This window comes from Scleropages formosus, chromosome 6 (genome assembly GCF_900964775.1).
Source record: "Scleropages formosus chromosome 6, fSclFor1.1, whole genome shotgun sequence".
Classification (NCBI taxonomy): Eukaryota; Metazoa; Chordata; class Actinopteri; order Osteoglossiformes; family Osteoglossidae; genus Scleropages; species Scleropages formosus.
The window spans coordinates 37,644,109-37,660,583 of NC_041811.1; the positions used below are offsets into that span (position 1 = coordinate 37,644,109).

At 43.4% G+C, this 16,475-nt stretch overlaps 1 protein-coding gene across 2 annotated transcripts in view; it reads left to right on the forward strand.

Moving 5' to 3' along the window:
• Positions 1-16,245, forward strand: part of edil3b (EGF-like repeats and discoidin I-like domains 3b) — a 57,337-nt gene extending 41,092 nt beyond the window's left edge. For both annotated transcript variants that reach the window (XM_018744994.2, XM_018744993.2), the window contains 2 exons: positions 5,992-6,147; positions 15,641-16,245. In XM_018744994.2, the coding sequence (XP_018600510.1) occupies positions 5,992-6,147; positions 15,641-15,790 (306 nt within the window). In that variant the 3' untranslated portion in view covers positions 15,791-16,245. The remainder of the gene's footprint in view (positions 1-5,991; positions 6,148-15,640) is intronic.
• Positions 16,246-16,475: the final 230 nt, after the last annotated feature.

Genomic DNA, 16,475 nt, shown 5'->3' on the forward strand with positions numbered 1-16,475 from the left:
TCAATTTCGATTAGGAATCTCACCTGACAGGAATTAGCCTGGTTTAAGTAGTGGCTGCTGACCCGTAGTGGCAGCGGTTGTGGCAGCCTTTTGGTGCGAAGACTTGGGGAGCAAAGACTAGGGAGTCCACCTGTGGGAGTCCACTAAGGAAGGCCACCGGCATCGTGGGCCACGAGGGATGTTGCGTCTAACATGTCGACCATCAAAGTCGTCTACGGCAAGCAAGCCGTACGACGTCGCCGCCACCGGACACCTGGACACTCTCGCTGTTACAGTAACCTGATTTATCCTTGCCTGTCAAACCCTCCATCCTGCTTTAATTTCTCCACGGGACTCTGGAACTGCCAGTCTGCTGTGAGGAAGGCTGACTTCATACCAGCCTATGCCTCCCATCTCTCACTGGACCTCCTGGCCCTAACTGAAACCTGGATCACCCCAGACAACTCAGCCACACCTGCAGCACTTTCCACTAACTACTCCTTCTCTCACACCTCTTGTTCCTCTGGCAGAGGTGGAGGCACAGGCCTGCTCATCTCTCCCCGGTGAAAATACTCTATTCTTCCTCTTCACCTGCATGATCCGTCTTCCTTTGAATGGCATGCTGTCTCTATCGCTGCCCCAATCGCTCTTGTTGTGGTTGTTCTTTATCGCTCTCTTGGCTGTCTTGGCTGCTTCTTGGATGACCTTGACATCTTGTTGAGCTCTCTGCCAGGGGACAACTCTCCGCTGATTCTCCTGGGTGACCTGCATGTTGATGACATTCATGCAAGCGGCATTCTGTTGCTCCTACAGTCCTTCAATCTCTCACTGTCCAAATCCCCTGCTACTCACAAAGCGGTCAGTTGTCTTGACCTTGTATTTTCCCACAACTGTGGCTGTCCTGCCCTCTCTGTCACTTCGCTGCATGTCTCTGACCACTTCTTCATTTCCTTTCAACCCTCCCTCACCATTAACTCCTCGCCTCTTTCTGCTCCCGTTGTCACCTTTCGCCGCAACTCAAAATCTCTCTCACCTTCCGGCTTTGCCTCTGCTACTCTGGCCACTCTCCCTTCTGCTGCACAATTCTCGGATCTATCTACAGATGATGCCACTAACACTTTCCTCTCTGCCCTATCTTCCACCCTTGACTCTCTCTGTCCACTGTCTTCCAGATCAGCACACCGTATTTCTACTCCATGACTATCTGATACGTTACGAGCTAACAGGACCAAACTCCAGGCTGTAGAGCGAAGATGGCAAAAATCCAAGACTTGCTCAGGCCTGGATGCCTACAAACAACTCTTAGCTACTTTTCACTCTGCTGTCTCTTCAACTAAAATCTTCTTCCACCACAACAAAATACAGTTTCCAACCAAAAACCACACAGACTTGTTGCCACCTACTCATCCCTTCTGTGTCCTCTGCCACCCCCTCCTCCTTCTTCTCTCATTGCTGACGACTTTGCTTTGTTTTTCAGAGACAAAGTCAATGCAATCACTGACAAGTTCTCAGCATCACCCTGCCTGGTTCGCGCTGGACCTCCTTTTGCAGTTATGCTCTCCAAATTCAAACTGCTCTCCGAATCTGAAATCACTGACCTCCTGATATCACACAGAGCCACCTGCTCGCTTGATCCAATTCCATCGTCACTCTTATACAACATTTCCCCGCAACTCTTCACCTTCATCTCTAAGATCATCAACTCCTTCCTCTCCTCTGGCTGTTTCCCATTTGCCTTCTAAACCGTTCTCATTTCACCTCTGTTCAAGAAACCCTCCCTGGATCCCAATTCGGTCCAAATCTACAGACCGGTCCCCCTCCCCTCCTTCCTCTCTAAAACTCTCCTCTCTTAGTCATCTTGGGAACAGAGGACCGGAACTAAGATGGTTTGAGACCTACCTATCTGACAGATCCTATCAAGTGGTCTGGCAGAGCTCTCGTTCTTCTCCTCTGCTTCTCTCAACCGGTGTCCCACAGGGCTCGGTATTGGGTCCTCTTCTTTTCTCCATCTGCACCTCCTCCCTCGGTCCGGTCATAGCCTTCCATGGATTCAAATACCACTGCTACACTGATGATACCCATCTCTTCCCCTCCTTTCCACCTGGAGTATCAGACATTTCCGCATATCGCTGCCTGTCTGTCGGACATCTCTGCATGGACGTCTGATCACCAACTCCAGTTCAACCTCTTCAGAACAGGGATTCTTCACCTCCCAGCTGGCCTGTCCTCCTGTCACAATCTATCAATCGATCTGGACAACTCACTCATTTTCCTGCTTCCTCGGCTAAGACTCTGGAAGTGACGATTGACTCAAGTCTGTCTTTCTCTCAGCACATCGAACCCACAACCCGGTCCTGCAGATACATCCTGCACAATATTTGCAGGATCCATCCTTACATCACAGCTGACTCTGCCCAACTACTTGTCCAGGCGATGGTGACATCCCATCTGGATACTGCAGCTCTCTCCTGTGTGGCCTTCCTGCTACTGCCATCAAATCTCTACAGCTGATAGAGAACACTGCTGCTACACGAGTTGTCTTTGATTTGCCAAAGCATTTTTATGTATCTCCTCTACTCATTTCTCTTCACTGGTTTCCTATAGCTGTCCAGATCAAATTCATTAATAGAACTGCTCCCAGCTATTTACAAGACTTGATCAACTGCTACACCCCGACCAGACTGCTTCGCTCGTCTACTTCTGTTCGCTTGGTGGTCCCTCGCACGAAAAGTAAAGCACGGAGGTTCTCAGTTCTGGCTCCGTTGTGGTCCTATGGTCCTTTGACGTCTCCCTGACCCATCCCCTGCTACTCACAAAACAGGCAATCGCCTTAACCTTGTCTTCTGCCATAACCGTGGCTGTCCTGTCCTCTCTGTTACTCCAATGCATGTCTCTGATCACTTCTTCATCTCCTTCCAACCTGCCCGAGTTGTGTTTGACTTGCCGAAGTGTTCGCATGTATCTCCTCTACTCATTTCCCTTCACTGGCTTCCTATAGCTGCCCGGATCACATTTAAGATCCTGGTTATGTCCTACAAATGCATCAGTTGAACTGCTCCCAGAGATCTACAGGACTTGATCAACTGCTACATCCCAACCAGACTACTTCGCTTTTCCACATCTGCCTGCTTGGTGGTCCTGCACATGAAAGGTAAAGCACAGAGGTTCACTCAGTACTGCTGAAACTCTGTCTACATTCAAGTAGGGTCTGAAAATTCACCTTTTCCGGGCTCACTCAGCCCATATCTCTTAAGTTCATGTAAGGTGTAATTGTTCATGCACCATAACTTGATGATCATGCCCAGATAAGCCTTTATGGAGTTACTCCTGTAATGTACTTAAATGTTTGCGTATTGACAAAAAAAAAAAAAACAATAGTAGGTAGGTGATCAGGAATTGTGACTATTCGGATAAACCTTTATATAGCTACTTGTGTGATGAACATCAGTTCATATGGCGGAACAAAACAAACTAACTGTACTTAAGAATCACACATCTATCCCTAAGCAAGGGGGGCATGGTGGTACAGCATGTTTGGCCGGGTCCTGCTTTCTGGCGGGTCTGGGGTTCGAGTCCTGCTTGGGGTGCCTTGTGATGGACTGGTGTCCCGTCCTGGGTTTGTTCCCTCCTCCTCTAGCCTTGTGCCCTGTGTTGCCAAGTTAGGTTCCGGTTTGCTGCAATCTCACTCGGGACAAGCAGTTTCAGACTCTGTGTGTGCATTTTTCAGACATTGAAAGCGTCCTGGTGGTTTCTCCTGAGCTAGGATGGATTCTCCTTGGCAGAAACATCCTTTTGCTCAAACCACTGTGACCTGCACCTGCAGTCATGTTCTTGAGAGCAGTGATTACACGTCACGGAGTTCACTACATATCTTTTAAATGGCATCTACAGAATGTATTGGAGGACACTAATTCTCTGCCAGTGGGTCAGTATTAATGTAATATATGACTTTATTTCACAAGAAAAAGAAAATGTTAAGTTTTTCCTTTCAGGCACTTTAGTGATTATCTGGAAGCGATGAAGAATTATAAGCAATACATTTCAATTCATGATAAGCATTTTAGAAGCTTTAATAACAAAATCATTGCTTGAAGCAAAAGAACTGGCTCATTGGTTTTTTGTATTTTAATAAGTGACCTCAAATTATACCCATGACACAGGCATGGCTTTCTTTGTTGTATGCAGTATTTATTTTTCAGTAAATCAATACAGTTTTCTCCTGCTTGAAACGTTAGCTTGAATTTATATTGCAGCTGTAAACTCAGCACTCTCAATGTTTTTGTTACAAGTATAAATGTAGATATTGACAGTCAAGTTTAAAATGAGTTCAGCCCCAAGTTTATCAGACTTGATTTTGTCACCTGGCCTTAATTCCAGCCTGTGCTTCAGTGACAGTCATCGAAACAGCAAGGTACAAGAACACATTTATTGGTCACAATGAATTCTGTGGTTTCACTACAGTCAAGAAGATGAAGGTTCTAAGTAATTGCCTTCTTTCTTAATCATGTTGAAAGCACATTTTTAGTCATATTTGGTCATTGTAAAAACACAGTTTTGAGAAGGAAGTATTACACCAAACCCACCAGTCCCCCTCCACTCCATCCTGTTGTCTAGTGGTCACAAACATAAATGCACAGGTGAGGCAACTGGTGAACCCAAGTGCAGAGTATTACTGCATTAAAGGTGAACGGTGCTCAAGGTGCAAAATGATGATCTTGAAACAAGGACAACAGTGAACATGATGAGGACAAGTAAAATGAGTGAGGCTGACAAAGAGTGGGACCTTCACTTGGGACTCTGAGAGAGAAATGAGAGCTTTTTTGTGGGTCACAACTGTCAGAGATGCTGTGGCTTTTAGCAGATCCTTTCATGAGTGCTTTTCCTGCTGCCCAAGCCTCTTGGTGAGAGTGATGTAGGAGCAATGCATCGGGGTGGATCCTCCGTGGTACTGTGCTTGCCTGTCATGGAGATGACACTAATAATATAATACATTATACATTTGTAAACGCAGCAAAATAATATAAATTTGTTAGGGTTCACTTGATTTCAATAAATGTTCAGTTTTTTTTTTTTTTTGGCTTGTGAGAATCGGTAAAGTAGCTAAGTATGGGCGTTGTTTCATCTCAAGGGTACCGCAGTACATTCTTTGGAAGGTTAAATTGCAGTGATACAAGAAGTACTGTAGCTGTACACACGAAAATCTCAGTACATTGTGCCCTAACAAGCCCATCCTGTCTGAGTTCAGTCTTGGCAAAATACTGAGAATTTTGGGAGATGAGGGACTCAGTGACCTTTAACAGTGACTGCAATCTCTGCTCTCAGCAGTTTGGCTCCGGAATCCATTACCTGAATGTTGCAAGATGAGGGAATTCAGAAGTACGTGTTTTCTTTTTTTTTGTTTTTTTCTTTCCAGCTTTTAGTTCAAAAAAGAGTTTAGTGGCGCCAATGAAGACAGTATGTTGAAAAAGAGGAGACACGCTCTCATTAGAGTAAAAATCCCCTAGAATGTAAAAGATGATGTGTTTAAAGCAGAAGAATTAACATAGTAAATCAGAAAAAGAAATGACATGAAACTGGTTCATTGACAAAGTGACATTGTAGAAAAATGTATGTGCAGTGAAAAAGTGCAGCACAATGTAACCGTACCCTGTAGGGCCCTGTTCCCGAAGGTGCCGTCGTCAGCATTTTCTTTAGCTGAGCCCCGGTGAGGTGAGCTCTCTTCGTCAACGGGCTGCGAGTAACTGGCCTCTAATTTTTGAAATTCTGTTCACAATTGCAAGGACGAAAAGCACAGCTGGTAATGGGCGCTATGTATGTACCACTGTACTGAACTTGTAGCCAAGAGAAAAGAGTTAAAACCCAGCGAGAAGAAGCATGTAACCAGCTACTGTGTTACGACTACTTCCCCGATGCACTGGGAAATTCACTGTGTTCTGTCAGTCGGTGTTGAGCCAACATTTGCAGACAAACACCTGCAGTCGTGTGTTTGTTTGTCCCCCCTGCACTCCTTAGATTGACCTGCTCCTCCCGACAAAAGTCACCGGTATCATCACCCAGGGAGCCAAGGACTTTGGTCATGTGCAGTTTGTGGGTTCCTACAAACTCGCCTTCAGCAACGATGGGGAAACGTGGACAGTATATCAAGATGTAAAACAAAAGAAGGACAAGGTAAGACAGCTTTAATACTCTTAATTCCCAGTTTAAGAGACATTCACATATTAGTTTCTACTGGGGCGGACGCTTCAAACCCATTTTATACTTATATACTGTATAGCACATACTTCACTTATGGCAAGAGTTTTGTCTCATTTGAACCAGATAGATCATTGAAAACCATCTGCACAGAAGTCGGTCTGGTGTCAAAACTATCATTTGTCTCGTCCGTTTACAATTAATAGCAGTCCGTACACACTTTTGCTTTGCGTTTTCATTGCTTTTTGTTGTTTATTTCACTTTATTTTGATTTATCAAAAAACTAAATTTTTATCTGCACCTTTTATTAATATTACTGGTCACACATTTTTTGTCTTATCTCCAGCAGTGATATTTAGTTATATCACCATTCGTACGCACGCACACTGTCTGAAACCACTTGTCCCCAGTGGGGTTGTGGTGAGCTGGAGCCTAACCCAGCAACACAGGGTGCAAGGCTGGAGGGGGAGGGGACACACCCAGGACAGGACACCAGTCCATCACAAGGCACCCCAAGCAGGACTCAAACCCCGGACTTACCACAGACCGGGCCCCAGCCGAACCCAGTGCACCACCACACCACCTACCCTTTGGACAATTTTTACAGAATTTCAGGCAAAGTGCAAATGAAAGACATGATCTTGTTGAAGGAGGTGGTGAAGCTTGGGGAGAGCTGGTAGTGTAGTGGTTACACCTAATGTCTTCAGACCTGAAGATCACAGGTTTGATTCCCACCTCTGAGTGCAGTACCCTTGAGTAAAGTACTTCCCCTCAGTTGCTCCAGTTCAGTTACACGGCTATATGAATGGGTAAGTGATAGTAAGTACCTTAACATCGTAGGTCACTTTGGAGAAAAGAGGGACAATATAACTAAAAGGGGTCTTGTTCTTGACAATCTGAGACACTATAATGTAAACAGGCTTTCAGCTCACATCTTTAAGAAAATACTGTACAAATAGTGAAAACAAACATAAACAAGTCTATTAAAAGGTGTCTGTGCTCACAGAACAAAGAAAGAAAAAACACCATTCTGGCTTAAGTTTCTATAGGCAGCTAAATGAACGTAAATACGCAAATATTAAGGTGAAAAGTAAGGGCCCGTACTGTAATGCGTACGAACAGGTTTAGGGTTTTGTCGAGGAAGCTGCCCTCACTTAACCCCATTACACAGGTCGGGCTTTGAGACTTTTAGACTTAATGAACCGAAAAAACTCCAGTGTGTGAGATGATTAAAAGTTGGTGTCAAAGACAGAGATTCACTATACGCTGAGCAAAACCAAAGAAAAAACGTCGTCCAAAAGTACAAGTGACCCCTTAGTAAACTGATAAACGCGTGTTTAGAAATGACAAAACACTTCACCTCAAAGGAAGGAAATATTACCGTAATTCCAAAAATAACATAAAATATGAAAATATACAGCACAGAACCATAAGGCAGTGTTAACTGAAAGCACTTTTGAAGGTACAGTTCCTGCACAAGTACGACATACTGTGATGTCCTGCGGAAATTCAGAAAAAATCTTTTCTTTTCATATTCTGTACTGTTGCTATTTCTGTGCACTCCTGGGACTGTGGGGGGTTTGTGTCTCAGCTCTATTCATAGTTCCACCTTAGGCTTTATGGACACGTGTGAGAAGCTCCTTCAGTTCATTGTCATAGTTGCGCTTTACTTTGCTGCTGCTGCAGAACCATTGAAATTGTTCACTAGGTAACTGTGCATAACTGTGAGTAACCGTGACTGTGCTCTAGAACATACCTGTTGAGAACAGGCTGCACGGCTGAGGGGGGTACGTAGTGGTTGGGACACCAGCCCATGGCAGTGTCACCACACACACTGCATCGTACAGTCAGTGTGTTTCATAGCGGCTAGAGCTCTTTCGTTTGTACCCAAAGGTCTCGATTCCCACCTCCAGCTCTAGTGCCCTCGAACGAGGTTCTCACCTAAATTTTACTCCAGTAAAATTGCCCGCCTGTATAAATGGAGAAGCTGTTGTAATTAGCTGTGGTAACTCACAGGTATAGTATGTTGCCTTGAGAAAAGCGTCAGGTAAGCGAAAATGATGTGACCGATATGTTTTACTGTGACGCCCAAGTCGAACGCACCTCTCAGGTATCGGCAGGGGTGTGAAGTTTAAAGTGGTGGTGTGGAGTATGAAGTATAAAGGAAGCCACACCACCACTGCCACGTGGCAGAATCTCCTTGAGACAACCGTCCCCTCTGTGCTGCCTTACTGCATCGTCGCCTCGCCCGACGCCTCGTTCCTGTTCGTGTTTCCTCGCCCAATTCCTCATTCCCATTCCTGTTCCCGCTCCTGTTTCCTTCCCCCAAACTCCTGATTTCTCTGACTTCAGAGCATCTGCTTTGCTCTTTGACGCCGACCCTTGGATCAACCCCCAAGAGCAACACTTGGGTCCTACCTCCCGCCTCCTGGCCGTGTGTGTGTGTGTGTGTGTGTGTGTGTGTGTGTGAGTGAGAGACACTTACATTCTGTGCAAGGTCATCACCAAGGAGAACACAAGCAAAACTAAGGACGTAGATGTTTGGAGAAAAGCGTTGGATATATGAATAAAGGTAAATCACACACTACAGACTACAAACATCTGCTCTTTTGGCTGTGAGATGAAAGCCACAGAGAGCCACACAGGAGGAACTCACACTACTCCTGCGCTACCTTCTACACGATCATAGTGCTCTCTTGGATTTTACTTTGGTACAAATTTATTAACTGTAGCAGAATGCTTTTGTACTGAAAAGTGCGTATAGTGGAACGGAATGTAATGAAATGGTTAATACTGTGGCCGTATGTGAGCTCTGCTTTCCATAATGATTATAACTTTTCCCTTCAATACATCGCAAAAAAGGGGTGCAGTGGCGCAGTGGGTCTGGGGTTCGAGTCCCGCTTGGGGTGCCTTGCGGCGGACTGGCGTCCCGTCCTGGGTGTGTCCCCTCCCCCTCCGGCCTTACGCCCTGTGTTGCCGGGTAGGCTCCGGTTCCCCGTGTCCCCGTATGGGACAAGCGGTTCCGAAAATGTGTGTGTGTGTGTGTGTGTGTGTGTGTGTGTACATCGCAAAAAACTGAAGAAAATCTGTCGAGAGGTGAAGACTCACCTTCACAACGGGTTTCCTCCGCTGCTCCCGGTTTATTTCGGTGTCCATTCCACCATCTGCTCTTTGAAAGGATAGAATACGCTAGATGCTGCTGTTACGTTGCTCCTCCGGCTTTGAGCAGACAAACTTTTTGGTGGTCCCAAGGAGGCTGTTTAGGCCTGGCTCAGTGCCGGTGCCCCCCCCCAGCCTCGCAGGGGAACAACTGAGCGGTCACGCTCACATTTCGACCAGTCATCTCGCTCCCGAAACTGAGGCTCCAGAGCAGGAGACTCGCCAGCCAACTTTTCTTCTGCTGAGCTGGAGATGTGCCATCACTTGGAGTCCATGTCCCTGTTTAATGAGCTTTATTAGTAATAACCTCAGAGTTCTTGTCCCCCATGACTAAGTCCAGTTAGTTTCTTACACAAGTTGAGTAGAGAATCCAGTAAGAAAGTCGCACGCTAAGGCTGTTGTGTTGGAAAACTGCAGAGAGAGCAAATTGACTAAGACTACAGTGCATTAAGGACAGTCCACAGTGTGGTTCTGGGTTAATTGGGGTTCTATCACTGCAAATTGAGAAACCGTACATCTCTAACAATTACTGTAATTTCAGCAGAGGCGCCGAGAGTTTCTTTCGCCACATTTCATTGTGAAGCAGGATGTAGGTCAACCCTGAACGGGACCGGAACCCCCAGTCTCGATGCACGGATCACACAGAGGCTCAGGAGGGATTTCCAGTCATTTGCATCATCTGTACTGGAGTTTCCGGCTGCTCAACGAGAGCTAAATGGGATCACGAGGAGCACTGCATGAAAAATGCACAAAGCTTCGTAGAGCCTCCTTTCAAAGCAGGCGGAGAGCAAAGTTAGAGCACCTGCACCGCTGCCTCAACACAAATCACGACGCACCTCCCTTTTCCTTTGCTGTCCTGCCTCAGAAGTCTCGTAAATGATGACTCCCTCGAGCCGTGCTATGCACCCCGTTCCCTTTCCCTCTCAGAATCTCTCGAAACTCCAATGGTTTGACTTTAACATGCCTTAAAATATCAAAAGTACCGCTGTGTAGTCATTGGGAAAAGATCCTTGTGCTTCTTCTGAGAGGAACAAAAACAAAATATGAACTATGGTGATTAATGTGGTATATCTTATTTCTATGATGTTTGCCTGTATTATTTAGCCATGTAAAGTTGCTCTCTTTTTTCTCCTTTTTTTCTCTTTCTAGTCATCTATTTTCTTTTTCTATCACTTTTAAAAGCTTTTTTCCTAAAACAAATTTTTTGGACAAACAATTTAGTCGAAACTGACTTTAGGAAACCACATCTATGTAAACAGGTAAACATGACACACAAACAGAAGGAGAAATTGTTTTTTATTTGCATTTTGCTCCGAATTAAGTTGGATGGAATGCTGGGATGAGTGATGAAATAATTACATTATATAAATTAAGTGCTGCCCTGTGGCATACCATAATTTAATGTGTATTTTAGTCCCTCGGAAACCTAAGGATCAGACTGGTAAAGTTGCACTGCATTGTACAAGTGATACCCCTGGGCTACACTCTCTATATTGTTGTTTTTTGTATGTGGATATATAACATATTGAATCAGAACAAAGTAGAACTTTAAATAATAATATTCCATTTGAACTGAAATAAACAAAATTCTATTCAATTCAATTCCATGTAGTTGTATAGAGCTCTTCTCACGCAGTGACGCTGAGTGCTTTAACACAGGCATAAGGCAAGAAAAACAAACAGATCAGAACAAAGAAAAAAAGAAGAAAGCTGACTACTGACTATCATAATGCTTTTATAGAGCTATAAGCATCCAGCTGCTCTCTCACAGCATCTGGGTGGTGAGAGAGGACCTGGGTTCGATCCCCACTCAGTGTGGGTAAGGTTCAGGACAGCTGGTAGCATAGTGGTTAGTGCTACTGTCTTTGGACCCAAAGGTTACAGGTTTAATCCCCACCTCTGACTGCAGTACTCTTGAACAAGGTACTTACCCTAAATTGCTCCAGTAAAAATTACCCTGCTGTATAAATTGATAAATGACTGTAACCATGCAATGATCATGACCTTAACATTGGAAGCTTCTCTGGAGAAAAGCATCAGCTAAATGGGGGGGGGGGGGAGAAGTTTGCATGTTCTCCCTGTGTCTCTGTGGGTTTCCTCCTACAGTCCAAAGACCTGCTGTTCAGGTTCCCCTGTAGTGTGTGTTCCAGTGATGTATGGATGAGTGACCCATTGTAAGCAGTGTATCTAGCAGTGTAAATCACCATGGTGAATAAGGTATGTGGACTGGTAACACTACATAGACTTTCTTGGAGGAAAAGTGTCTGCTAAATAAATGTAATGTATGTCTACTGGCCAAAAATAAGTTGTAAAATTAAAAAAAAAATGGTTAATGATCTGAATTCCAGTAAAATCATTTGTTTAAAACCTTTGAAAAATCCCCTTTCTCTTTCAGTGGCATAGTCTTTGTGTTAAAAATCAAACATGTTAAAAAAATCCAAATTTTTTAAAAAGTCTTGTGTCATTTAAAAAAATGCAATAGATTAGATGTGAGGACTTCTTGTAAGTTATCTGTATCATTATTAATTAGGAAACAGATTTCAGTTGTAGCTGCTGTACTTCAAAACAAAAAATTTTGAACTACTTTCTGATCACAGTCTCTTTATATTAAAATTGTTCAGATGAAAACTGAGAAATTTGGTGGTCTGGGTTATTACCAGAAATAATTGTCTAGTAACATGACATGAAACTTGACTTTTGGAGTTCTATTTTTCGAAAACTAATGTTACTATATTCATTTAAAAAAAAAAAAAAATTGAAGCAGTGCTTTTACCAGGTTTTACCCTAAGAAGTAACCTTTTCATCTTGCCCCAGAGCATCTATTCCTCAGTATATAAAAATGTAGGAATTCAGCTTTCAAGTGTCAAAATATGTTGGCCCCAAATGTAAACTTCTTTAGAACAGAGTCCAGGATATTGAAGGGGATTTTCAACACTCTTTTCATCTTGTAGGAAGATAAAATGAATCGTAAATGAAGTCACTGTCAGGCTGCTAGGATATATCACTGACCAAAGTAAAAGTGAGTGAAATGAAGACAGCGAGGCCTTCGTTTCACGATGGTAAACCTTCTCCATTCCTGGCAGAAATGCTAAAGAGTTTGTGGGTGGAAACAGCAACTACTCACCGAAACACAAGCGTCTCACAATTCAATGGGCTGCGGTACCAGGTACGCTGTAATAGCTGTGATGTACTGAACCTGTCCGGTAACCCAGTGCACTGTTACCTTGGCCATTTAACAGCCACAATTTCAGAGTGTTTGATCATATCTGATGAGTGTTTCATGAAGACTTACAAAAATTAGAAAAGTGGATGTAGAGAAAAGTACAGCTAGTCCACAACTTATGACATCGGCATTTTACGACACCCCGAACTTACTATGGCCTTCCTGTTAACCTTATTATATTATTTATATTAAGTCCAAGGTGCACCATATGTGTTACTGTTTGGCTCTCAGGCGGTATTTGGTGTCTAGCAGCCACTGTGTTTTAACAAAGCTTTTTTTTTCTCTTGGAGGTACCTTTCATTTAAAATGGTCAGTATGTGGGAAAAATGTTTGTTCCAGAAGAGATGAAAAGGAAAAGTGAAAGACAGTAGATTTAGACAAGGATATAAAAACAAAGCTAAAACAAAGGCAACTGGACTTGCATAAGTTTTCTCGAAAACGTTTCACCACTCGTCCAAGTGGCTTCTTCAGTTCTAAAAGATTGGTGGGGAGTTTAGGTTTTTAACATGGAACACCTGTGGGTGGAGAGCCAGTTCTTCAGGTCAGGACTCAGCAGTCCACCAACACCTGAAGGACAAGGGACACTCGTTTGAGGACAACAATGTACATATTTTAGCCAGAGAAGATAGATGGTTTGAAAGAGGAGTGAAGGAAGCCATCTACGTAAAATTGGAAAACCTCTCTCTGAACAGGGGAGGTGGACTGAGACACAACTTATCAGCCATGTATAACACAGTCTTAGCATCCATTCCCAAAAAGTTTCACACCCATTTACACCTTGAGTCTGGAGTTTCTGGCCATTAATGGGCCATGAGAATACTGCTAATTGTGGAAAAACAGGACACCACCCAAGCTAATTTGAACACATCCTCTAATTGCAGGTGATTGTTGGGTTGTTAACAGACCCCAGTCGTGTGAGTCTCAAGTGGGCTCCACCCACAGATGTTCCAGATTAGAACTGAAAAGCCACTTGGATAAGTGGTGAAACATTTTCAAGAAAACTTGTGCAAGTCCAGTTGCCTTTGTTTTAGCTTTGTTTCTAGATATACAACGACATGGATAAATGAGAATCTTCACAGACATTTAGACAGGGATGAGAAAATAACTGTGCAACATGAAAATATACTCTATTGATATTATTATTCTACATTAGTGTTAATATGAATAAGGTGTGAAATGAATGTATATTTTATTTAAGAAAATTATATGTATTCATGGGGGGTGTGGTGGCGCAGTGGGTTGGACCGGGTCCTGCTCTCCGGTGGGTCTGGGGTTCGAGTCCCACTTGGGGTGCCTTGCGACAGACTGGCATCCTGTCCTGGGTGTGTCCCCTTCCGCCCTGAGTTGCCGGGTTAGGCTCCGGTTCCCTGCGACCCCGCATGGGACGTGCGGGTTCGTACATACTCTATATAATCGCAGGAAGGTATAAAGCAGGAGGCTGGGAAATCGCTGAACAAGGTTCCACATCAGCTGCTGGTTTGACGCAGCCTTTTATGCCCCAGTCTGCACCGCGTCCCAGGTGTTCTGCATCAGCTCGAGGGTGTGGGCGTGGCAGCAAGAAGAAAACAAAGCCCTGTCATACAGCCTAGCTTTTCCGTGTGTTAAAAGATTATACATCTTCAGGGTTCCTGTAATACATTATAAAGAGATTTTTGACTAAGAACGAAGTTGACTTACAACAGGAGAAAATTCCGCTGACCTGTTGGCATGAAATTTACAAAGGACAATAATATTTTTATTTTATCTGTTTGTTTGTTTAGACGAGTTGAACATAACATACCTTACGGCGGCTGCTGAATTTCAGTGGACGGCTGCGGTTTGGACCCCACTGCAGTCAAAGTGCACTTAATGTGTGTAAGGGGAAAATTTTACACACACATCTGACTGTTTGCTCCTACCCACATTTTAAAAGAGGGTGATTCTTCATTCTCAAGTCTCCACATGAGCGCAACATAAGAAGCGCACTGACCACCTTGTTCACTTTGCTCATTTATGTAGCAACTGAAAATAAACTCTGCATTTGAGTTCATCACCATGCACATGTCTGCGTGATCATGATAGAAAGCAGCCGCTTGCTTTTTTCTCAGCGACTCTTATATTTTCAAAGCTGTTGACAGCAGAAGTCAGAGGTGATAACTGCTCCACAAAAGGCTCCTGATCTGTTTTCAGCACTTTCTCTCCCCTTCTGTTCTTCATCATTTTTTCTTCTCTTCCCCACTGATTGAAACAAGTACCTTTTATGTCATGCGTAGCTTTTTATTTATTGTTCTTGTTTCGATTCCATCTTTATTTATTTAGCTCAGATCTTTGTCCAGGGTGGCTTACAACATTTACTTTGTATACTAATGTACAATTATACATCTGGGTAATTTTTACCAGAGTAATTCAGACAAAGTGTCATTCTCAGTGCTTCTATGGCAGGCACTGAGATTTGAAGCTTGGGTCTCCTGGTTACTCTCCCAATTCTAAGTTCATTATTAGTAAACACTTTGAATCGCCTACATTCTCTGAGAACACAAACCTTCTTCAGACCTTAAGAATCTGTTTCATTTTTTCCCTATAGGCTTTTAAGTGTCACTTCATCGAGGTTTTGTTCTTGTTATTTATAACCCTTCCTGGAGGAGCATTTTGTTCCTTTGCTTTCCAGCTCAGGATGATGGTTGGTTTTATACTGATTGTATTGAATGGAGAAAGACCGGTGCTGGGACACTGACTTGTCCTGATGCATTGTTATGTATAAGTTTCATCATTTTCAGTCCATCTTCAGATGATTTAATCTGTGAGAGTTCAGGTTCCCCCATAGTGTGTGAGTGACAGAGAGAGTGTGTGCGTGTGTGTGTGTGTGTGTGTGTGTGTTCCACTGACGTATGGATGAGTGACCCAGTGTAAGTACTGTATCTAGCAGTCTAGGTCACTGTGGTGAATCAGGTGTGCGGGCTGATAACACTACATAGAGTTTATTGGAAGCCGCTTTGGAGAAAAGAATCTGCTAAATAAATGTAAATGTAAATGAGAGGATGCCTCAGAATTATGTAGCCCATCTTTCTGGCCTTTCATATCATCACCGTCTCTACGTGTCTTCGACAGATTTTCCAGGGGAACTTCGACAATGAGACGCACAGAAAGAATGTGATCGAGCCTCCCATCTACGCCAGGTTTTTGCGGATTCTCCCGTGGTCGTGGTACGGACGCATCACTTTGCGGCTGGAGTTGCTGGGATGCACGGAGGACGACTGAATGTTCCCTCACACCCTTCCCTGGTCCTTCTGCTGGTGGGGAAAACCAAGTATTGAACAGAAATCCAACACCTTGATATGAACTGTGTGAAACTTGTACAGATATTTACACTGAGTTTTTAAGACTAAATGTTGTGGTCACCACGGGTCTGTGTTTTGTATAAATTTTTTGGTTTTATTCTTTTATGGTTTGTGAAACACTTTTTGCCTGTTTTTTGCGGTTCACGTTCTCTGTGAAAGAAAACATATTTGTTTTGAGGAAGCCCTTTACACCGTGGTTCAGCATTAATTTGAAAACTACTTCACTTCTATTTATTTTATTTTTTTTTTAATAAAAACATAAGACCCTTTCTTAAGGGTGCCTATTTGGATGTATAATCTTTGACTGTTCCTCTTCTCTAACTCCAAAACAAATAGTTAACACAGCTGTAAAAAAAAAAAAAAAAAAAATCCTAACAATAACATAGGATGCATTTTTACTTTTTAATAAACATTGAACAACAAATGATATGTGGGGTTTAAAACAATCATTGTACTTTAAAACTAAAACTGCATGCCATACAATCCATGATACTCATTAAATGCTTATAACCAAATCAGCTCACTGTTTACTGCTATCAGTAATATAATTTGGGGACACTCGTAATGTGAATTTGCTCGATCTCTTATCCACACAGCAAAAATTT